At 41.7% G+C, this 17,940-nt stretch overlaps 1 protein-coding gene across 1 annotated transcript in view; it reads right to left on the bottom strand.

Annotated features, from left to right (window-relative positions):
- Positions 1–361: 361 nt before the first annotated feature.
- The window catches only part of Fyb2 (FYN binding protein 2), a 106,043-nt gene continuing 88,464 nt past the window's right edge, over positions 362–17,940 (bottom strand). The window contains exons 12-20 of the mRNA XM_060366064.1: positions 14,696–14,759; positions 13,569–13,667; positions 12,052–12,083; positions 10,270–10,330; positions 7,309–7,398; positions 4,078–4,171; positions 1,484–1,640; positions 1,362–1,395; positions 362–1,092 (exon numbers count right to left, since the gene is read on the bottom strand). Of these exons, the coding sequence (XP_060222047.1) occupies positions 1,080–1,092; positions 1,362–1,395; positions 1,484–1,640; positions 4,078–4,171; positions 7,309–7,398; positions 10,270–10,330; positions 12,052–12,083; positions 13,569–13,667; positions 14,696–14,759 (644 nt within the window). The 3' untranslated portion in view covers positions 362–1,079. The remainder of the gene's footprint in view (positions 1,093–1,361; positions 1,396–1,483; positions 1,641–4,077; positions 4,172–7,308; positions 7,399–10,269; positions 10,331–12,051; positions 12,084–13,568; positions 13,668–14,695; positions 14,760–17,940) is intronic.

Below are 17,940 nucleotides of genomic sequence, written 5' to 3'. Positions count from 1 at the left end.
AGGCCATTTATGATGTGATTAATCTACCAATTTTATTCTCTATGCTTTGAACTCCATAAATACCTTTGATTCGTCTGATTTAGAATGAAAATGCCCTTTACTGGCAAGTGCCGTCTGGACCACTTAAAGGAAGATCGAAGAATACAGAAGCTTAAGAAGTAGCTTCGATAGGACCCACCACTTAACTTGCTGAGTCAGGCTCTTACTGTAGACCTGCGTGAGCATATGCCATGCGAATGCCGGTGCCCTGGAGCTCAGAGGAGGATGTGTCATCCTGGAGGAACAGGTATTGTGAGCTACTGCATGCGGGTGCTGGGAGCTGAACAGGGGTCCTCTGGAAGATGAGGACATAATCTTAAAATTTAGTAGCTGCAAGCATATATAGAATTTATTAACATACATATCAGGCAGAACTTGAATGTTATTTACAACACTGAAATTTTACTATCATGCCAGTGAAATACATTTGGATATGCTTTCTGCATAGACAAATAATTTTCCGTATTTTAATACGATACAGCGTGTATGTATTTTCACATTTTTGTTAAACATAAACACTTCTACACAATACTTCTGGTTGAATTTAGAAAAGAACCCCTCCCCCAAACTGTTTCCCTCAGTGGCACTTATCTTCTATTTTTTACTTTGGTTAAAAAACAAACCAATAATTATGGTTCGGGTGGTTTTTGTTTTGTTTAAAGTGTCATGGTCACTGTTTTTCTACCTTGAATTGATATGAAATGTACATGTACACCGAGAAGTTACATACACTGTGGACTAACATTAGAAGCTCATTGACTGCTCCCTGGAGCGGGAGCCAAGGTTTCTAACTTGGGCTGTGGCTAATTTGGCAAATGCTTGCATACTAACGGACCGTTTCACATTCTTCTGAACCAGCGGTGAAAGAGACACTTTCATGGAGTAAAACCAACCAGCGTTGATTTGTTGAGGGTTTTCTTCTGAGTTCCCGACAGAAGTTTCCATCGCCCATCTCATGTTGAGGCAGGAACTGAAAGTGCTGTGAGCCTGACCTCACGCCTTGGGTACATCCTGACTTTATGCAGCTCTTTCTAATGGGATCAGCCCTGATGCCTGGGACAGGAAAGAAAACATGCAGGCGTTATGAAATACAATGTAATGGGACAGTTAGGAGATTTCCGAAAACTGGGAGATGGGCCCTGCATATTAGTTTGGTTAAGTATACTTGGAAGTCCAATGATAAGGCCTCCTCCTATACAATCCCAGACAGCGCACTGCATAGCTAGTTTTCAAATAAGCTCAGTAGTCTCTTAAGACTAGTAGACACAATATTACACTAAGGACTTGGAACTCATGATTAGATATAAAATTAAACAACTTACTTGAAATGTAGATGGTCAATGAGCACATATCCATCTGTAGAAACAAAAGTTACTTTATTAACCTGGGATTTCTAGAAAAAAAAATTCTTGAACATAAAAAAAAAAGTTCAGCATAAACTCACATTTGCCTTTGGAATTGCGACATATCACCAGGTTCTGCTCTGTGGTGTCGATGACTTCGAGCTGTTCTCCGGGAGTTATTGGCAGATCGAAAATTCCATTCCGTGAATTACTGGAGCATGCAACTGCTCTGTTAATGACTGAGATCTCTTTCCCATACTAAAATGAGAGATTCCTAGTAAGGGCTTGAGTGGCTATTTTAACAATTAATGAAGGATACAGGATAGCAGCTTCAAAATACAGGATGCTAGAGACTGAACTGACAAAATAAGTGGTTAGGGCATCACAGTGAAACTGCCCTAAAATAACAGCAAAATCCAAATTAAAACACTATCTAATGTGATTGTGTATTGAAACTGTTTTCACATATCCGAACAAGTCCTGGTGGGTGAGGCTGTACCATAGTTGGTACACTGTAACAAAGGTGTTTTCTAACTCAGGAGAGGAGACATTTAAACAAAGTTCTAGAGTTGACTTCCTGTTGCTGGATGATGCTTCATCCTCACCCTTGCAAAGCACATTTACTTTAAAATGGCAGTAGTTCGTGTGTGTGGTCCGTGTAGAATGAAAGACAGGCATTTGTGAAGGCGCAGTCCCTGACGGGAAATTCAGCTCCTGAACCCACAGGATGTTTTCTTTGTGATGAGCTGGCTTCTACAGGCCCTTTACCTTCTTTTGCGCTGACCGGGAAAACACAGAACTAGGAAAGGTAGCTTAGGTCATAGATGTGCGCTTCCCAGCCTAGATTGGAAGGCTTCCACTTAGAGCTGCTTGCTACCCTCAGAAATGCCCAGCAGCATTGTTTCCTCGCTCCAGGCCACTATGGGGTTTACTGTGAATCCTCAGTGGTTCCTTCAAATACAGATCTTAAGTAGGTCACCTTCCTAGCTACAAAGTTCTGAAAACTCTTGTCTTTAGGATGAGATTCATGTTTTTTAGCTTGATATCCCTGTCATTCCCTCTCCCTCCATCTCCCTTACTAAAACCCTAGGAAGCTCCATGGTACTTTGCTGCATAGTACTCGTGCTTCTCATCTCCCCAAGCCTTTATTCATGCACACTTTTTTTTTCCTGCTTGAAATACTCATCTGTCAACAACCTCATATCTTACCGCTGTAACTGTACTGAACAGATTTCTGTTGTAGAACTTAACACACTGGCTTTTACAAAGAAAGTAGAAGCTAGTGCTCCTCATCTTAGTACCTGCAATTTCTGTCACCATGAGGTACATATGAATTTTTTTTTTAATTTGAGCTGGATTGAAATGGCTTTTTTTTTTTTCTAAAGGTAACTGGAAGCCCACCCTTGAGTGATTAAGGATACACTTATATGCATACAGGGATGTGATTTGTATCCATTGTGGGATAGTCAAGGGAGAAAGCGCCAGATGGATTATAAGGGTCTTTTCAACCAGAGATTGCTATATTATTGTTTTTGATCTGATCAAATAAACAGCATTGGGTCAAGTAGATGATGTCAGTGGTTAATGTTTTATGCATATAGTCCTATTTTTTAAAAATATTTATTATGTACGTAGTATTCTGCCTGCATGTACGCCTGCACACCAAAAGAAGGCACCGGATCTCATTATAGATGTTTGCGAACACAGGACCTTTGGAAGAGCAGCGTGCTCTTAACCTCTAAGCCATGTCTAACAGCCTGTATATAGTCCTTCACTTTCAAAATAGTTTGGGATATTTATGAAGTGTGAGGTAGTGGTTCTCTGCTGGGCCGATGGATGTGCAGATAAGTACGTTAATCTGCCTCCTAGAAGCCCAGTTTAGTGTGATAAACCACACCAGAAGGTATAGGTATTTAGGGAAGCAGAACACTTTATCTTTAATCAGAAGGTTCAAGCAGGTCTTTCTGGAATGAGAAGATGCCTCAATTGAGCCTTGATAAGTGAACACACCAAATGGAGGAAGTAGCAGGGGCATGTCAGATGTAGAGTAGACCAAGCCAGTGCCTGAAGGAAGCGGAATTTGTTGCCAAAGCAGAAAGAGCAGAGTCAGAAAGGATGCAAAGAAACAGAGATGAGCTGTGCTCATCACCTGAGGAAGCTGTCAGGAGACATTGCTGGTAGAGCTCTGACTTTACAGCTTCCTCTTTACAGAGTTTGCCTCTCTTAACCCACTGTCTAGCGCATGGATCATGTTTAAAATGCTTCCTGGATTCAGAAGTTCTTACTTTGGACATCAGGAAGGACCAGTAATGGGAAATCACGTCTAATGGGAGACGTGAGTTTGAGATGCTGCCACCCTCGAATGGATGAGCCACTACTGCTCCAACACAATGTGTCCTGTACTTTGGGAACTGAAATGTGAAAGGCTCTCCTTCCAAACAGCGCGGTGCAAATGTGGTGAGGGGGTGAGGTTTGGATGCCGCCTTAAGCAACACTTTAGAACTTTTACCAGTTGGAAAAGCGATGTGCACATGCATGCCAACATAGGAACATATCAGATTGCTATAAAAAAGACCATGTCTTTATCTCAGAGTCGCTAAGACACAGCAAACCAATGGCGCCTTAGAGTGGAAGTGTGTAATTGTCAGCAGCGTTCATTTCCTGTTAATTTCCATTTTCAGAAAAGAGAACATACCTGAAATCTTTCTCTGAAAAGCTTTTCTTCTTTTTCCATTCTGTTCTTTATAAAGTTTTGCTTCTTAGTTCTGAAGAAATTTCTGGGAGAAAAACTGGCAAGAAATAGCATGGGTTAGATTAACTGTAGCATAGCAAGCCCTCAATTTGTGAGTTTATGAACTCATCCTGCTTCAGGATAAACTGGGGTACAAGTTCATGAGCGTATAATTTTTCATTATATATATTAATCACACCTATATTCACCTACCTGTATACACATAAACCTGTCTGTCTACACATAAACCCTCCTACTAAAGCAGATTGCCGTAACTACTGAAAAAGGTAATGCCGATTATTTTTCTGTTTAATACATACATATGTGTTGTTTTTCCCAGTGCTGAAGATCAAACCCAGGGCTTCAGATATACTAAGTGAGCATTCCACCACTGAGCTATATCTCTTTAAGAATATTTTTGATAGCAAGCAAGGATGGGATACAATCTTGATATATAGAGATTGATTGTGTGCAGGAGCAGTGGGATAGGAGAAAATAGCATGTTTTATAGAATAGGAGGTGTATCACTTGCTTTTATGAGTTGCTTTTCTTTTCCCATTGCAGTGAGAAAGCACCATGATTAAGGCATCTTCTAGGAGGAAGCGTTCATTTAGGCTTAATGATTCCTGGGGGATTAAAGTCTGTCATGGCAGGGAACCGGGAGGCATGGTGGCTAGAACAGCAGGCACCAGGTTGAGAACAAACTAGAAACGACGTGAGTCTTTACACTCTCAAAGTCTATCTCCAAGCGGCATACTTCCTTCAGCAATTGCCTCCTCTTCTAAATGTACCAAAATGGTGCCATCAACTGGAACTGGGTATTCACCTGCCTGAGATTATGGGGGACATTTATCATAAAACACAGCAATAAGGGAGCTAACTGGCTTTTGACAATTAGCTCTGGGTTTTGTGTGCTTTCAATGTAAAGAAACAAGATCTGGGGTGATGGACTGTACCCTTGAACTATGAGCCAAAATAAATGCTTTCTTTCTTAAGTTGGTTTTTTTTTTTGGGGGGGGGGATATTTTATCAACAGCAACAGGAAAAGTAAGGAATAGGGACAGAATGAAGACAATACAGCAGAATGCAGCAAAGGTGGGTGAGGTTTTAAGTACACAGAATAGACTAGCTTACACCAGAAGCTGACTGGAGACCCTTCCCTTGTCCTGCCTCCTGCTTTACAAATGGAGTTTGGTTCTATTTAACACATTTCATACATGGACAGAAGGGGTAATATCACCCAAGTTTTAGTCACTTTTAATGAGCAGTACCTCCTGTATTGGGGTATGCCTTCCCAAGATTCTAGTCACAGCCACATTCGTTGCAGATTATTTTGGTAGGCAAGCATATGGCATAGTTTAGCAACTTGAGACCCTACTTCATTTGGGCTGTATTACACTTGACAGCTTGAGATTCTTATCACACACACATATCTCTGAACAAATCCGCATCATACTGTGTATACCCCCACTGTGAATGACCATCAAACTTAGACTGTATTCAGTTATACTTTGCGTATGTCCCGCTACAGAAATAGGAAAGCAGATCTGGCCTGAACTGGCTTTGGGTACATGTGTGATAAAGATAGCCATGTCCCCGAGTGAACGGTTAGGGAGAATCCCTTATTTCCCATTGTATACTTATCCCATAGCTAGGCACACACATGATTAAAATCAGATGCTTTAGAGGATAGGACATGCACAGGAGACACATTATATAACCTCATCTAAGAAAGCTGCTCAAGCTACACCTGTGAGCAGCTGGCCACTCTTCTCTTGAATTTCATTAAAAAGAAAAGTCTTGAACAATAACTTGGGTCCCTTAAGATCTGCTGCTCACTTTCTGGCTCTTTGCGTTGAATAGAGTTTCCTCAGTACTTCCTCAGTAAAACAGGTGTTGGGTTTTATTTCTTTATTGAATAAGAAGCCAAGGACCTGGAAATGTCCCTCCCAGACCCTTGACCACCCTTCAGGTCTAAACTACCTCCAGCAAAATGCCAGCTCCATTAGCATCATATACATTCCCCCAACATTACAGTGTCTGTCTGAGTCATGCATGTCTTTATAGTCACCCAGACTTTGTACTTAATGGTAGAATAAGCGGCCAGTTAACTAAAGCAGGAAACACTTGAGTTATTGCTAGAGTAAGTTGCCCCAGAATCCATTATGAAAGGATCTAAGCATTGATCCATTGCTCTTCAGAAACAATGATAGCCTCATTATTGCATTTTCATGGTGAGAATGTATTAAGTCAGCTTAAGAAAAAAGTACTAGAAAATTGTTTCTCCCAAAGACAGATGTATATTGATGGCAGATAAAACTGCGTTGGACAAGGATTTAAAAGCCTTCCTGACATTGCACTTCTTGGACTTCTCTTTAGCTTTGCAAGCAAGTATGATGTGTAATGTGAGAAGAAGAAGAAAAAGAAAAAACAAACAAACAAAAAAAACTCTTCTGGTCTGAATACCTCTTTCTAAAATTGGGAAAAATAAACTCAAGGGAAGAGCTGCTTTTGCCCCTCTTGAGTTTCAGTTTGCCAAAAACAAATGTCTGACTACTCTTGGGATACCATAGGAAATCAGGCAGATACAGGCAAATCACTATTTACCAGGAGTTTCCCCAAGAAGTGTGTCAAAGTCCCCCAGATCCTGCCTCACACACTGGCTTCTGGGAAGGGGAGCACATAGCTAAGTGAGCTCTGAGGCGGTAGAGTCCGTGCCCTCCCCAGCAGCTGGCGCAGTCTGGATGGCATGAGTGAAGGTTAGCTCCCCAGCTGGTGGAGTGTTGTAATTACAGTTTAACACTAACTGCCATCATAAGTAAACTTATATTTTAGCAAAGTCAGTCCTAGCTGATATTCTACTTAAGCTCTGTCCTACTGGAGAGATGCTCCTGTGTCCTAAAAGACAAGAAGGCTGGAGGTCCTTCGTTGTTTGCTAGGGGCTACCTCCCATGCTTCCTTGTTCCTCGTCATCGACGGAGAATATGGAGGAAGTTGGGTATAAGTGTACGGAACTGTGTATTTCTGCCTTTGTCTCTTTCGGTCCTCTCAGCTATACTTGCTGTGACGCAAGCTGCTCGTTCTCACTTGCACTTGAGGAACCTGAAAATCAAAGTTATGGACTCCCCTCGGGTCAGACAGGTGGCAAGAGAAGAAACTGCAGCAGCCGAGTTTTAAGTGCATTCGTGTCCTTACCTTTTGGATCCATCACTGCCTTTCTTCCCCTTTATCCCCCTTTTTGTTGTAAAAAACTTGGCCTTCCAGGTTTTTGACTGATCTTCATCTCTGAGGAGAGAAATGTTTGAGAACATTGAGGTTGAACCAGTCAACATTTATAGACCACCTATGCTTTCTAGGCCACTGACCAGTGTATTCTAAATACCAGCTAGAAGTCTACCTCCATACTCACAGCAGGGCCATACAGGGAACACCTTCGGCTTTACAGGCTACATTCTCTATAGCAACTATTAACTCTACTGTTGTGACTTCATTTGCAAAAACAAATGGCAGATCACACTGGCCCAAAGGCCAGAATGTGCTGACTTCTCAGAGGCCCAAATTTGAAACCAGAAATGAAATTAGTCTCATATATAATATGAGTCTCTAAATGTGACTCTTACTAGTAACTGTGCTATTCCCCAATGGCTAAGGATGCACCTCACCCTGGCAGGAGTGGCTGAGGGTACTCTTCACCCCAGTAGGAATGGCTAAGGATGCTCTTTACCCTGGTAGGAATGGGTAATATAACCAAAACTGAATTCTTGTGAGTGCAAATTAGCATAACCACTCTAGAAATAAGTATGGAGGTTTCTAAAAACACTTAAAAATGAAATTGCCACACGACCAGGCTCTTAGGCATATCCCCAAAGGACTCCCGTCTGCTACAGTGACATTTGCACATTGTATTCATGGGTGCAGCATTCACAATAACAAGGAGTTGGAACCAGCCTATCAGCAGATGAGTGGAAAATGAAAATGTGGCACAGGGGCTGGAGGGAAGCTAACTGGCCAAGAGCGTGTGCCACTCTTACACAGAACCCAGTGCGGCTCCCATCCCTCAACTGCCTGTAACTCCAGCTGCATGGGATCCAGCACTTCTGGTCTCTGAGGTCACCTGAATGATCTACTGTAAGTTAGGATCAAACACCTCTCTGTGCTTACTGGGACTCAGAAAAAAAAAATCTGACCTCAAAATATAAACTGAGATCATCTCTATCATGATTATAATTGAAGTCTCAGCCATGGATGAGAGAACACCATAAAACTATAAGGAAACGAAGCCCGGGGTATCACACCTGTAATTTGAGCAGCTTGGGAATCTAAGGCAATTAATCCCAAGTTCAAGTTCAGCTTGGGCAATTTGGCAAAACCCTGAATAAAGTAAAATAACATAAAATAATGAAGGCTGTGTAGAATGCTTCCCACACACCTATATATATTTTTAAATATTCTGCTTCAACACGACCAAATTCCAATCCATAACTGTAGATTTATTTTTTTTACTCATTTATTGGACAAAAATTGTTCCTCCCCCAAACCAAGTACTATTTCTTGTCTGTGAATTACCTTATACCCAATATCTGGCACAGATTACGTGATCAGTAAGTATTTGTTAAATGAATTAGTGGTGTTGAATGCTTGAAGGTTTGAAATGTTGGACAGTTTTGGAGTTCAAGAAGCCCCAGTAGTGTGGAATGGAAGAGTATAAGTGAGGCTGAGGAGTTGCCCGGGCCAATGTGTACTGTATCTTGAGAATGATGCATAAGCACTAAATGTTAAAAGCAGGTAGATTATGGCTTTTGTGGCATAGCTATATTTGTAACTTTAAAACTTTAGAAAAAAACTGAAATGGAAGTAAAATGGCCACACAGGGACATTTGCAGGAGTCTATTTGAGAAGCAAGAAAGGACGGGGTTGTGTCTGTGTGGTGGGAGAGGAGAAGTGAGAACAGTTGCAGAGACATTAGAACAAAAATGTGAGAGGGCAGGCAGGAGAATTGAGGAAATCAGGAATAAGGCCTAAGGGCAACTATGCTTCTAATCACTACCATGGAGATTAGAAGAGAAATGTGGATAATAAAAAATTATATTCTGCATTATTACAAACCTCCTGAGCTTAGGTTGTGCTGCCCTCCAGGCTTACTGGAACTCAGAAAAAAAAAATCTAACCTTAAAATATAAATTTTGATATTTTGGTTATAATTGAAGTCTGGGGTGTAGATGAGAGAACACTAAAAAAATATACAGGAAGGAAGACTGGGATTCAGTTCAAGCCACTTGGGAATCTAAGGCAGGAATATCCCAAGTTCAAGGCCAGCTTGGTCAACTTAGCAAAACCCTGAAGAAAATGAAAGGATGAAGGCTGTAGAGAGGGCTTGCCTAGCATACATGAGGCCTCACAGCAATCCTCAGTCCTGCAGAGAGGGAAAACAAGGGAGAATAGAACTGTTGTAGGGCCATCTTAAGAACAGTTGATATTTAAGGCATGGGTGGGAGAGCCAGAACTCACACACAAGGCCTCAGACAAGCCAAGAGGAGGATGTGAAATCATTCCAGGGAAACATGAGAAGAACAAGGTGCTTTTTTCTTCTAGGGATGGCATGGCCAAGATGTGAAAACACTGTCAAAAAAATGTATGGTATGATCTTAAGAATGCCTCTTGGGTTTAACAAGGGCTTGTTAGTAGCTTTACCAAGATGCAGCATGAATCCAGGTACAGTGGGCAGAGACAGGCGAGTGAAAACGAGAGGCCTCTGTCACCAGCTGCTCGGTGGAGATGGAGCGGAAGACAGCCAGAAGCTGTGAGGGGCTGAGTCTGACGGTGGTGGCATTAATAATAGTGATTTAGTTTTGAAAACTATTCCATCAAACAGCCCTTGCTTTCCTGTGTTTTACAGTATAGGCAAAAGGTTACTATTTAAATGTGTAGAAAATTTCAATACTCAAAGAAAAGAAACAGAGACCCCAAAGCTCCAGTGCCTTTGGCTTGGCACCATTGTTGGATCAACAGTGGGTGTGTTCATTGTTTTCTCTTCAGAACGGAGGGAATAGCACCTTTTGTCCAGTCTCTCAGGAGCTGGGTCTCTGACTGTATTTAGCAAAGCATCAGGCAGTGGCTGGCCCCAGCAAGGACGGCCAGTAACGTAAACTGACTTACTTCAGTTCTTTCTCACTTGTGTCCACATCATCATAGATGATAACTTCCTGAGACCTAGGTCCTAGGGCACAGACAAGATAAAAAAATAAAAAATTAAGTATTCATCATACAGGCCGGGTTTTCCAAATTACACGCAATGACCTAATTATCCAGATGTATCCTCAAGCCTTTTATCTGATTACAGAGACAGGCTGGAGTAAAATGAGTCTCTTTGGGGCGGGGGGGGGGGGCGTTGGGGGAGCAGCCAGCTCTCTGAATATCTGACCTGCATATGCATTTACATCAAATTGATTTCATTGAATTGTAAGTTGTCCCTATTTTCTGAAACTGAAAAATGATTTATATTGCTAGAGTATTGAGGGGACTTTTCTTAATACCCAGTGGGCTGTGGGAATATATTTGCTGATTTCCCCCCACAACACACGCATGCGCACGCGCACACACACACACATTCATATTTCAAACCATTTCCTTGTTTCTTTGCAATACTGTTGCATTACATTGAGTCTGAATTAGTGCATAATGATAATTAGACATTTCCAGCTTGTAATGTTCACACTTCCACGCAATATAGAATTCCATTATTCTCAGATGATTCACTATTTCAAAAAAGCTTGGGACATTTTGATATATTCACTATTCATGTCCAATTATTCGTAATCTTTCTTAAGTTTTACTAATTTCCCTCAGGACATTTAAGCTTTAGGTGGATGTATAAGCTCAAAATTCCTTATTTTAAGCGCTTGGAGACAGAAAATATCAGACGTCAAATATTTTTGGATTTTAGAGTATTTGCATATTTACAGTGAGAAATATAGAGATGATATCATGGAAATAGAAGTCAAATATAAACTTGAAATTAGTTAATGTTTCATATACACCTACTATACATATTCTAATGGTAATTTCATACAATATTTTACTGTGCCTTGACATGTGACACACCGGTCGTATGAAGCCAGGTGTAGAAGTTTTCAGTTATGGTAGCAATAAAGTTTCAGATTGTGGAGCAAGTTTGGTTTGTGGCTTTGGAGACTAGGGCTAACCCATCTGTAAAATGAATTAATATTCCAAGTTGCCTTTTAAGTTTTTTATGACAATATTTGCGAGAGCCACAATTTCATCAGGTCAGTATAACCTTTGTTATTTAATTTGGCAGCTTCTATTTCTGAAGTATATGTTTGAATCACTGAGTCACAGTTAAAAATGAAAGTCACTAAATAGCTAGTGCCTGTGAACAAAAACCAATGAACAAAAACCACACAGTCCTCGTTTATTGACAAATTCCATGTACTGGACACGTCCTGAGAGCATCCCATATGTCAGGCACTGTGATGACTTACACATGGTTGTTTTATAGTGAAGCAAACTGTTGCAGTGACCCATCCTTAATCGGTTGGTGTGTGGACCACAACACGTTCATACTCAGTTTATCGTGTCTTAATCTGGCTATCAAATCCATCAGAGGAGTGTGGATCAGTACGGAATGCCTAATCATCATACTCAGAGAGACTTGGGTTCAAATCCCAATCACAAAGCATGGTCTGTGGGTCTTAGCGCCTCCTATACAGAGAGTAACGTCTGCTTATGGAAATGCCAGGAAAATGTCCCTCACTTCTCCAAAGGAGGAAGTGTCATTGTTTGAGATATCTTCTTTCATTCTGATGCGTCCATTTTCATTGGAAAAGCAGGACAGATTACTAATGCTCTTCCCATGCTCCTTAGTACACCAATCCTGAAGACAGCAATACTGGTGGACAACAGCAAGCGAATGTCACTTACCTAGGTCAGGCAGTGACACGGAAAATCCATTCCTAATGAAGAAAAGACAGAAAGGGTCAAGGAAAAAAAAAGCCATGCTCATTAGCAGATATATCCAAAACGCCATTCTGATGGCAGGTGTGCTGGTCCAGATGGTTACATCTAGGCAAGGATGCAAAGTGAGACTCCTGTAGCCCTGTTGTGATTACCCCTACCCCATTCCAAATGAGCTCATTTGTCCCCGTGGAATCCCCGTAACTCACTTCTTTACTAGATCAGTCAGGCTGCCCTGCGTCCATGGGATCCGGGACTAAATGACCACGAGCAATGATGAGAAGGAACAGTGTACAGAAAACACCACGGGGACTGCATACACCTCAGTCTGGGTATGTATTTTAAGCCAAAGGAAGACTTTCACAGAGAAACCCAGGTCAGACAGAAATGTAAGATGGCAAACGGCTAAGTGGAAGAGAACAGGAAGTCCAGCGTGATTTGGTTCCGTTCTTTCATTGCTAAGGAGGTCACATAGAAAGAGTTGTGTGATAGGAAAAGGGGGGAAAAAAAGAAAAACCTGTGTATTTGAAGTCTTTAATTTCAACTCAATACTACAGGTGTTTTTGTAGTGGCCACGAGACAGGCCCTTATGCTGGATGAGTAAGGTAGTTTCTGTCCTGAAGGGAGACAGAAAGTAAAGTAACAGAGTCCCTTCTGGTATAATGGGAACTACAGTAACCACACTCAGGTCTACTTGGAACTCTTGGGAAGATCTTGCTCCAGCAGACAAGTAGGATTAAAATCACAAAACTTCAAGGCTTTATAACTGGGAAAGACTTGACAAGAGAATAGCTTCATACCATCTCAATGCAGATGATGATCATGGCAAATTGCCCTCACAAAGAACAGCTCTAGACCTGCCTATCTGTATCGATGTTGCAGAACGAGAGAAATGTCTCCAAAGACCGCACAGCTCCCCCTTTCACTGCATCCATGAGGGAACCAAGTCCCATGAGTACACATGGAAGAAACTCCTGTCTCTTTCACTGCTGGTGATCTTGGAAACTTCCCAAAGTCTAAGAGTGGAGGTTACGTGAGGCGGGCTGGGGTTAAGGGTGGTGGTGGTGGTGGTTGGCTTTTTAAGTCCAAGACTGTGAGCTTCACAGACCATTCAGGACACTCACGTCTACGTCACTCACACATTGCTGCTTTCAAGGGAGACAAAGTAATGTGGTGTGCACAAGTAAGACCCCTGGAACCTGTGTAGCCAAGAGACCATGAAAGGACCTAACTACTAATATAAAATGTTTAGTGATAATGACCCGAGGTGTCAAGGATGACGACAAATTTTCCATTCTGGATTTTGCCTGCTTATTCTGGTAATGTTTTTTCTTCTCACTAGTTTCTTACGGCGTCATGTAACCGGGGTCTTTGATAATTCTTGTCACTGGTGCTGAGAACTGGATGGAAAGTAGCAACCCATGTGTCCACGAGGCCAGTGTTGCTGAAACTCTATGGGAAGAAAGGCTAAAGGGACTGTTTACCTGACATTTTCTTTTGGCTTGTTTTTTTTCATTCTGAATATACCCCTTTCTTTTCTGAAGAGCTGCTGCAGTCTTCTCAGTGCTGCTCGTCCATCTACACTAAGAGGAATGAAAAGAGAAAACAACAGGGTGTTTGAGAGAGTACTGGAATAGGGATAGAGCGCTGTTGGGTTATCAAGGATCAGAGACATCAGCCTCACGCCCAAAACAGACTCCCTCAAGGAAGGACAAGGAAATGCCTCCATAGCTAACTAAGAGTGAAGTCTGCCGAGATCCTGATAGAAAGCATATCTGAGGCAACTGTGGATAGAATAATTACAGTGTGTACAAACATTCATCTACCACAAATAGCAAACATTTTTGTAGAGCTTATGAAGCAAAATCTTCCTTTCCCAAAGAGAAAATAACTTAGGGAAACTCTCTAAATGGTACTGGAGACAGCATCAGAGGCATTACTGGCTCTGGAAATTGCCATCACTGATGTTTAACGGACTCTTCGGTAACTGAGTATACAGCAGGTGCCATATGGATGGGCCAGCTGATATCCTTTTGGTTAGGGGGATGGAGACAAAAGGGAGTTCATTCACATAACCAGCCCAGGATCACTGTACCCTTTTCCCCCAGACTCCTCACCATTGAGTATGCTGTTTTCTCTCTCTCTTTATAATTAAGCTTGACCAATGTTGGTCATTTGAACAAATGTCACCTGCAGCACCAGTGCTAAATCTCAGAGTCTTTCTGACCAGCTCACAAAGATAAGGGCTAAGTTACAGTTACTGTTTTGTCCCTGGGAAACCAGCTATAACGTCAAGGCAAAGTCTACTGTTACTTACTTTCCCTGTCTCAACTACTTAACACATGATATAAAAGTTCTCTAGTCTAGAAAATGGACATTTTTTTTTCCTCAAAGGAGAAAGCAAAGAATCTTCACTCTTATGGTGTGCGATCCTAAACAGTAACGAATACGTTGCCAATTGACAATGCCAATTGACAACAGCTTAACAGCACTTTATATCATCTTCCCTCCACAATGGTGGTGTAGGATGGGGCCATGTCTTAAGACCCGGCTTACTAGATAAACAGGAAACACCTTCAGCCTACAATCCAAATTTAAGAGAGACACTCACTCTGTTTTCAGGTCATTGTTCTTTGCTTTGTAGATGTCTTCATAAATTTCCTCACTGTTTTCTTCTGAAATTAAGGAACACACACACACACAAATGAATGAATACTTAGAGGCCGCGAAGCACTTCCAACTTTATTTAGTTAAAGTGGGTTTTGTGAAATTATGTATGTTTTCATAAGCACATGGTAAAAATCCATAAACATATATAAAGACTTGTACAAATGAGAAGAATTAGGCCTGTCTCCTGCCTGATTCCATGTGTGATCTGGTTCAGCGAAGGAAAGCTATTTCTCAACAGATCCCTTCCTTTCACCATACCTCCTTCCCACAGTTTGTACAGAACAGCTGTAGTCTTGTATGCTATTTCAGCATACTAAATGCTGGGGAAACAAAGGAAGCCCACGCATAGTGAAGAATGTTTTCCTTTGTTCCAACCTAACACGTAAGCTTAATACACACAGATGGACACTGCCTGTAACCTGGAAGCTGAGTCTAAAGGAAATAGTACTGGATTCAAGGAATGAATGTTAAGGTTTCAAACTCGACGGGAACACAGAGTTATTCAACTTCTCTGTACCTCTGTTCTCTCTTTAAAAGGTGAGTATTGGACTTAACGTTCTCTAAGACTGTTTCTTAAGGCTGTTTCTACACGTCAAATTTGTGCATTCTAAGGAGGCAGCCCAGAATAGTATCTGATTAGCTCGTGTGTGTTGTGTGTGTATGTGATCTATTACGAAGAAAGAAATTGTCTCAATCTTAAGCCCAGATTCTCCTGGAACTCACTATGTAGGTCTAAGCAGGAAATAGGAAAGAAGACAGGAGAAAAGGGAGAAAGGCAAGAGGTAACCAAAAAAATATGGAAATCTAAATATATATATATATATATATGAAAACCTGTTATTTTATAAGTTATTAGGAAATACTGCCTGAAAAACTAGCTGGAAGGTAGGTATCCTCTGTAGTTGTTTAAGAAGAGTCCCAGAGGCTCATATATTCGAATGTTTAGTCAGCAGGGAGTGGAAGGAGGTGTGGCCTTGTTGGAGGAGCTATGTCACTTGGAATGGACTTTGAAACTTCAAAACTCCATGAAAGTCTCATCTTCTCTCTTCTTCTTCTCTCTCTCTATCTCTCTGTCTGCTTGTTTCTCTCTCTCTTTCTGTACATACATTAGTCTTTTTCTTTCTCTCAGTTTCTTTCTCTCAGTTTCTTCCTCGCTGCTTCCCTTTTCTCCTTCCTACTGCCTTTGGATCCAGGATGGGAAGCTGCTGCCTCAGTGCCATGCCTGTCTGCTTCCTGCCATGATGATCAAGGACTAACCCTCTAAAACTATAAGCAAGCTTCCAGGTAAATGCTTTCTTTTATGAGCCTTGGATATGGTGTTTCTTCACAGCAACAGATCAGTAACTAACACACCCTCTATGGGTGGATAATACTTTTCCCAGAAGCCATGGTTTATTAAATGAAAATCTTATAAGTGTGGGTCATGGGAACCTCAGCGTCTTCCAGTACAATATGAGCAATTTCCATTGTTTTTGGTTGTCAAATGGAACTTGGTGATAAGACTATTCCTGAAGACAACACACGTTTTGGTCCTAGGACAAAGAAGAATCAAGCTAGAGCTGAGAGGGATGCTTTCCCCTCACTGTATAGCTTTCATGGTGCCAGAATGTGCTTTGTAGCCTATTGAGGGAGAAAAAAAAAAAGGTTTTATCTGCCTGTGAATCCTGCAAGCTACCATAATGGCCTGCCAGGCCTGACATTACTGGCATTACTGGAATAGTGGTAACTAACCACTTTCTAATTGGCTTTGATGCCCACTTCTCAGGAATAAACTCATGCTTGGTTCTATAAACCTGGTAAAGGGTAGATGTCTGGGGGCTGGGGGTCATTAGCCCTAGGGGAAACTACTGTTACTTTTTTTTTTTAAAATATTCTCTTATGTGCCCTTTCCTTTATATATTCTGTGTACTACATGTGTGCCTAGTGCCCATGAAAGACAGAAGAGGGCATGGGATAGCCTGGAATTAGAGTTACAGATGGTTGTGAGCTGCCATATGGGTGCTGGGAATTGAACCTCAGTTCTCTGGAAGAACAAGATATTTTAACCACCGAGCCATCTTCTAGCCCTACTATTTATTGTTGTGGTTCTCAAACTGCTGTCTAGATACTTGAGCTTATATCTGTAGACGAGGGCAGCACCCAGCCTTCATCAGATAAACTTCTTATAGCAACAAGTAGCTTGTAGTGTAAAACTGCGTAACTGGCCAAAGCACCAAGGTTTAGTGGTGGTGGAGGGCTTGGCCCTAAATGAGACAGCTGGATCACCATCTACAAGGCTTACAGAACACTGTGGGAAAGGGAGCTGAAACACTGCAAGAGGTGTGCCCCCAAAAGACATCTTCTGGTCACGACATGCACAAAGTAACCACAGCTGTGATCTTCACACATCTGCGTAAGATTGGGCCCATCAGTGTTTCATTGAGGAGAGGGAGGACCTGCAGGACACTCCACTTCCTAGGTGGACTGCTAGCCCATTTTGCAAGGAAGGTATGTCATGTCATAGCTACTGATAAGTCAACTTTGCTCCAGTAAATAACTCACTCAAGCTCCCGGAAGAAACTCAAACTCAGTGGTCCACACACAAAAAGAAGGCATGAAAGTAGGAGAAGGGACTTGTTGGGGAGAAAAATTTCAGTGGGGGAGGGAGGAGGAGAAAAGGGCACAGAAGCAAGTAAAATTCTTTATGCAAATGTCTGAGAGTGTCAAGAATAAAAACAAAATAAGGAAGATAAGGGCCACTTAAGGTATCCCAAGAAGGCAAGTGTAACTTTAAATGGGGGCCGCCACCTTTTGGGTAGCAATTGCAGAAGCAGAGAAAAATCAACAGGGGGAAGACACTCAAAGGGAAAAACTGAATATAGTGTGAAATGGAATCACACAGACATTGGGGAGAGGGGAAGGCCATGAAGAGCTTTTAGGCCATGTTAATATTGCTATTAAAGCAGTAGAAAGTTGGGGCTGCAGACTTTTATTGCAGAGGAGCCAAGTTCAGTCCCCACACTCACTTCAGGTGGATTTAAAAAAAAAAAAAAAAAAAGCCTGAAACTCCAGCTCCAGGGAGCCCAACTCTGACAGGCCTCTGCAGGCACCTGTACACACAGGCACATACCCTCGGCCCCACATACACGTGGTTAAAAATTAGCCAGTACTAGGAGGCGCTGGTGATATTTTAAAAACTTACAGCAA

Source organism: Meriones unguiculatus, chromosome 12, assembly GCF_030254825.1.
Source record: "Meriones unguiculatus strain TT.TT164.6M chromosome 12, Bangor_MerUng_6.1, whole genome shotgun sequence".
NCBI classification, from domain to species: Eukaryota; Metazoa; Chordata; class Mammalia; order Rodentia; family Muridae; genus Meriones; species Meriones unguiculatus.
This window is presented reverse-complemented; position numbering and strand designations above follow the sequence as displayed.